The sequence below is a fragment of the Octodon degus genome, unplaced genomic scaffold (genome assembly GCF_000260255.1).
Source record: "Octodon degus isolate 3935 unplaced genomic scaffold, OctDeg1.0 scaffold00007, whole genome shotgun sequence".
Lineage (NCBI taxonomy): Eukaryota > Metazoa > Chordata > Mammalia > Rodentia > Octodontidae > Octodon > Octodon degus.
In genome coordinates, this window is record NW_004524583.1 from 14,334,652 (window position 1) to 14,340,140 (window position 5,489).

General features: G+C 46.6%; 1 protein-coding gene across 1 annotated transcript in view; it reads left to right on the forward strand.

The window, feature by feature from the left end:
- The window catches only part of Zfyve26 (zinc finger FYVE-type containing 26), a 72,648-nt gene that overhangs the window by 58,683 nt on the left and 8,476 nt on the right, over positions 1 to 5,489 (forward strand). Inside the window, exons 33-36 of the mRNA XM_023701416.1 lie at positions 586 to 733; positions 959 to 1,168; positions 1,893 to 2,111; positions 4,871 to 5,068. Of these exons, the coding sequence (XP_023557184.1) occupies positions 586 to 733; positions 959 to 1,168; positions 1,893 to 2,111; positions 4,871 to 5,068 (775 nt within the window). The remainder of the gene's footprint in view (positions 1 to 585; positions 734 to 958; positions 1,169 to 1,892; positions 2,112 to 4,870; positions 5,069 to 5,489) is intronic.

The window sequence follows — 5,489 nt, forward strand, 5'->3', positions numbered from 1 at the left end:
TTCAGTGTCCTAAATCACTTCAAAATGTTTACTTCTCATGGTTGCTTTTGTTTTTGGTACCTGGAATTGAAATTCAGGACCTTGCACTTGCCAGGCAGGCACGGCGCTGCTGAGCCATCTTCCCAGCCCTTTGTGGTCCTTCTGATTTGGGGGAATAACCAGAAGTCATGTGATGCCAGACACATGAGTGGGGGGCACAGGGACATCCCATAATGTCCTCGCAAGTCCTCCTTCCCATTGGCTGGCACTTGGCCACCACATTTACCGTATTTTTCTATCACACCTCCTAAAGACACATAAAAGGACTTCTAGAACTGCATTGGAAGATAGCAAGAACAAAGAGCTCATCTAATTTTGCAGTGAGGGGTAACGTTCTGAGGGGAATCCATGGCAATGAGTTTTTTCCTGTAATTAATTTTTTTAATATAAATATCTCCTGTGTGTTTTGATCACTCCTTCATGTGCCGCCTGCGTGTCAATTCTCATCATGCCATTTCATATTGAAAATGAAACAAAAATTTTAAGCACAAGTTGTCTTAGTAAGACTCCATGTAACCTCCTTGCCCTGCCCTTTTCTCCCCATAGTTATATCAGCAAGGTGGATGTGCTAAACATTTTAGTTGCAGCTGCCTACCGCCACGTGCCATCCCTAGATCAGATCTTGCAGCCTGCTTCAGTCACCAGGCTGAGGAACCAGCTTCTGGAAGCTGAGTACTACCACCTGGGAGTCGAGGTACTTCTACCCCACTGTAGTGAGGTGCCTTTGCTTAGCCACACAAATAGGTCTTGCCAAATCGCTGTTGTCCTGACCACGGGGAAGTACTGAGGGCATGACCAGTTTGACAGCATGGGAATGGAGGGCGGGTGAGGTAGCCAGGAGATGGGAATGGAATTAGTCTTTGGGAGACTCAGGCTGCATGGTGGGAACTCGCACTAAAAGGAGTCATCTTTCTCCCAGGTCTCCACAAAGACTGGGCTTGATTCCACTGGGGCGTGGCATGCTTGGGGCATGGCCTGCCTGAAAGCGGGGAACCTCACCGCAGCCCGGGAGAAGTTCAGTCGCTGTCTGAAGCCCCCCTTGGACCCCAACCAGCTGAGTCATGGCTCAAGGCTGGTACAGGATGTAGTTGAATACCTGGAGTCCACAGTGAGGCCCCTCATTTCCTTGGTAAGAGCAGAGTGGGCAGAGTGCCCGGCTGCAGGAGGGAAGCGCAGGGACACGCAGGCCCCGGGGAAGGGGATTGCCTTCAATTCACCTGACAGTGCCAGGCTGCTAGCTTGTGATTTTTCCTTTTTCCCATTGTATATAGTAGATAAGTAATTATGTATGGTTAGATAAGAAATAAAGATCTCTTCATTTTAGAAAAAATAACCAAAATACAGAAAAGCTTATTTTTTTAAAATGTATTTGTGATCTCAGACTCAAACTAGTTCTCTAGAGCCAGGCATGGTGGTGCTTGTCTGTAGTCAAAGATACTCAGGAGTTTGAGGCAGAATTTAAGACCAACCTGAGCAACGTAGCAAGACGCTATCTCAAAAACAGAAAAGATGTTGGTAAATTTTGTGTTTGTTTGTAATAGGGATTGAATTTAAGGCCTTCATACTAAACTACTTCCCAGCTCCTTTTCTTTTTACTTTGAGACAGTGTCTCACTAAGTTGTCTAAGCTGGGATTGAATTTGTGACCCTCCTGCCTCAACCTCTCAAAGTGCTAGACTTACGTTCATGCATCACCATGCCCAGTATTATGTAGAATTTTGTATTCATTTATTTTTCTACTCTTAAAACGAATGTGAGCATTTTACCACACTGTTAAATATCCTTTGGAAGTGTTACTCACTGGCTGCTAAGGACTTGTTGATCTCCATTTTTCTTTCTCTCCTTTTCTGTCAGCAAGACGATGATTACTTCGCCACCTTGAGGGAACTGGAAGCCACCCTTCGGACCCAGAGCCTCTCCCTCGAGGTCATTCCTGAGGGGAAGCTCATGAACAACACCTACTACCAAGAATGCCTGTTCTACCTGCACAACTATAGCACCAACCTGGCCATCATTGGCTTCTACATGAGGCACAGCTGCCTCCGGGAGGCCCTGCTGCACCTCCTCAACAAGGTGGGACCACAAAGGACAGTGCCTGCCTACCCCCATCGCTTGGATCCCCTTAGACTTAAAGCAGTGTCAAACACTGAGGTCAGCGCTGTCAGAGTCAGCTGACAGGGAAGGCTGCCAACATAACTGTTGTGCAATGAGTGTGTCACAACGCTTCAGCTGAAATCCCAAATCACTGTCCTGATTGGCAGTGGCTAATTCAGTCCCTTTGCCCGACACATGTAGCAGAGTCAGAGCATGATCTCTAGACTGAGATGCCTAGTGCGAGTCATGGGTGCCTCAGGCACACTGCAGGCTGTCCCAGACTCCTCCCACCTGGCCTGCAATGTGTCTACTCAGAGTTGTCCCCCACGGCAGGTCGTGTACAGCGTGAAAGGCCAGTGTGCTGTGCTCGCTCTGTATTCCCCTCCTCTGCCTCCTCCCACTGGAGGCAAAGGTGCTGCTGAAGTATAGAATTTCTTTGGCCCCACTGATAAGCAATCAGACTCCATTTCACCGCGGCCATTTGGCTTTCCGTCTGTACCTGAATATTTCATAAGTGAGAAATGGGCTACTCAGCAAATTTCATGGAAAATTAATGGAGTTCAACGTAAGTGTTAGTGTCATTTGGCTGCCCTCAATCAGACAGCAGCCAGTGAATGTTCACAAATAGACCTGTCTTGTAGGATTGCTCTATGTGAAATCAGCAGTCCACAGAACGTTAGTATCAGCCCTCTTCGGGACTGAGGTTAGGAGATGTTTTCATCGTGGCTTAGCTACTAGTCATGTCTCAAGAGTCACGGAGAAGTCTTGTTATTTGGAACGTAACTGATTTTTCCCTTTTTCTGTTTCCAAATGAGTTGAAAGGTAAAGATGCTTCTTCTAAGTATGACTTGAGAGTGGAAATCATCCAGTCCTGTTCCCCTGGGCAACCGTAGTCCAAAGAGTTAAGCTGCTTACCTAATCGTCTTAGTGGGCGCTGACGACAGCACTAGTCCTATTTCATATTTCTAAGAGCTAGGAAGCAGCCGTCTTTTTATCGGCCGTAATCACAGTTACCCTTGATTCTTATTGAACCTTACCTTTGTTCTCAAGCAGGTAAGGACTCAGAAAAATACATCGCCAAAGTACAGTCTGAGTGTATAGGGTACTGGAGGTGATCTCATTCTAGCCTGTTCCCTGTCTCTACTTTCCCGTGGCCCATGCTGCCTGCTCATGTTAACTTCCTAAAGCATTAACACTTGGTGTTATCCTCCTTCCTAGAAGGCTTTCAGTAGATTCCCACTCCACATGACGAAGTCCAAGTTGTTTAACATGCTGCTCCTGGACCTCCCAGGACCAAGCTCCCATATTCTACTTCTCCATAAATCCTGTCTCTCCCCCACATTCCAGACTCATTGAATTACCTAAATATTCCTGATTGCATCACACGCTAGATTATCTCCATCTAAACTAGGCATTAACAGAATAGAGGCAGGCCTGGAATGTTGGTAGACAAGGAGGAGATGATAGCCGTAATCCAGGCAGATGGTGGTAATGGCTTGGGTCCGAGTGGTACAAGGGAGGCAGTGAGAAGTAGCTGGCATCTAGGTGTACTTTGGCAGTAGAGACAGTAGGACTTGCTGATGAATTTGATGTTTGTGTGGGGGGAGACACAGGATTCAAAGGTCTTTGGCTTGAACAACCACAAGAATGATATTACTGTCTGAGAGAAGGAAGGCTGGAAGGAACAGGTTTTAAGAAACAATGAGAAACACAGGTTTTGATGTGGTAAAGTCCAAGACTTGTGGAGGGGGCCCTGGGCTCTCAGTTGGGGGTGCAGCTCTGAAGTTCGGGGGATAAGCAAGCTGGGCTAGGGATTGAAGCATCACCAGCGCACAGATAGTACTTCAAGCATGAGACTAGACGAAGCCACCAAGAGAAAGTGCGTAGATAGAAAAGAGAACAGTTTTCTCCTTGGGAGGAATCAGCAGAAGAAATTGAGAGGTAGTGACCAGAGGCATAAAAAGAGTTTAGAGAGCTGGTATCCGAGAGGCCAAAAAGAATTTTTAAAAGTTTTTCTTAATTAAAATTAAATTTTAAGCTGGGTGTGGTAATTTATTCCTATAATCCCAGCAACTGGGGAGCGCTGGCAGAAAGATGGCAAGTGCAAAGACAGTCTGGAAAGACTGTCTCAAAAAAGTATAGGTCTGAGTATGTACCTTGGCACTCCCTGGGTTCAATCCCTGATAACAGAATATTAATTATTAATTAATTGAAATAAAAGCTGAAGAGTTCCCAAGGAGGAAGAAGCTATCTTCTGTATTAAAAGCTGCTGGAGGTATAGGTCAGTGGTAGAGAGCATGCCCAGTAGTACACTCTAGGTTCTGTCGCCAGCATGAGGGGGCTGGGGGCAGGGACCACACAGCTGCTCATAGAGCAAGTGGAAAGGGAGACCAGGAATTAACTGTTGGAATTCAGTTAACATTTTCTAGGGGTCCCAATTGGCCTACGTCACAGTTTCATCCGAGTTTGGACCCAAAAGATCGAGCAGAGTGGGTTTAAGAGAAAACCCCAAGAAAGAAAGTAGAGACTGGGAGTGTAGGAAACTCTTGTCAGGAGGCTTTTCCGTAGCAGGAAGAGGAGGAACAGTCACTCAGAGTGCAATGTCAGAGGCTTCTATGTAAAAGCACTACCCTAGGAAGAAGCTGCAGGAGCGGGAGTGGGTGGGAATTCAGAGTGGATCTCAGGCTGTGCCCTCGCCAGGCCCCAGACCTCTGACGTCTCACCTTACCCTGCCCCAGGACAGTCCTCCAGAAGTCTTCATAGAAGGGGTTTTCCAGCCAAGCTACAAAAGTGGAAAGCTGCATACTTTGGAGAACTTGTTGGAATCCATCGATCCAACCCTGGAGACCTGGGGAACATACCTGATTGCTGCCTGCCAACATTTACAGAAGAAGAACTACTACCACATTCTGTACGAGCTGCAGCAGTTCATGAAGGTAAAGCAGCCCATCCTCCCCTCTGTAGCTGCAGCCCTGCCAGACAGGGCAGGCTGTGCGAGAGGAGGGACCAGCACTGTTCCTCGATCCCTGTCCTTGCTATCTGACCCTAGAGCAGATCCTTCTTGTTTTCCAGCATTTTTAAATAACTCTAGGGTTTCACCATAACCTCTGAGGCAAAGTTTAATCTTGTGTGTCTTGCATTCCTTGGAAGTCAAAGGTACAAACGACACAGGACTCAAAAGGTATAATGGTGTATTTAGAGAAAATGTGCAAGGGAGCATGGAATGCGTTTCTCCTATTCTGTCTGAGACTTGCCAATACTGAATCATGGAGAAACTGAATCATTCAAGTTTGTTAAGCATCAGCCCCTGTGAATAGAGAATCAGAAATGTCCTCTTTTGAAAAAAGAAAAAAAAAT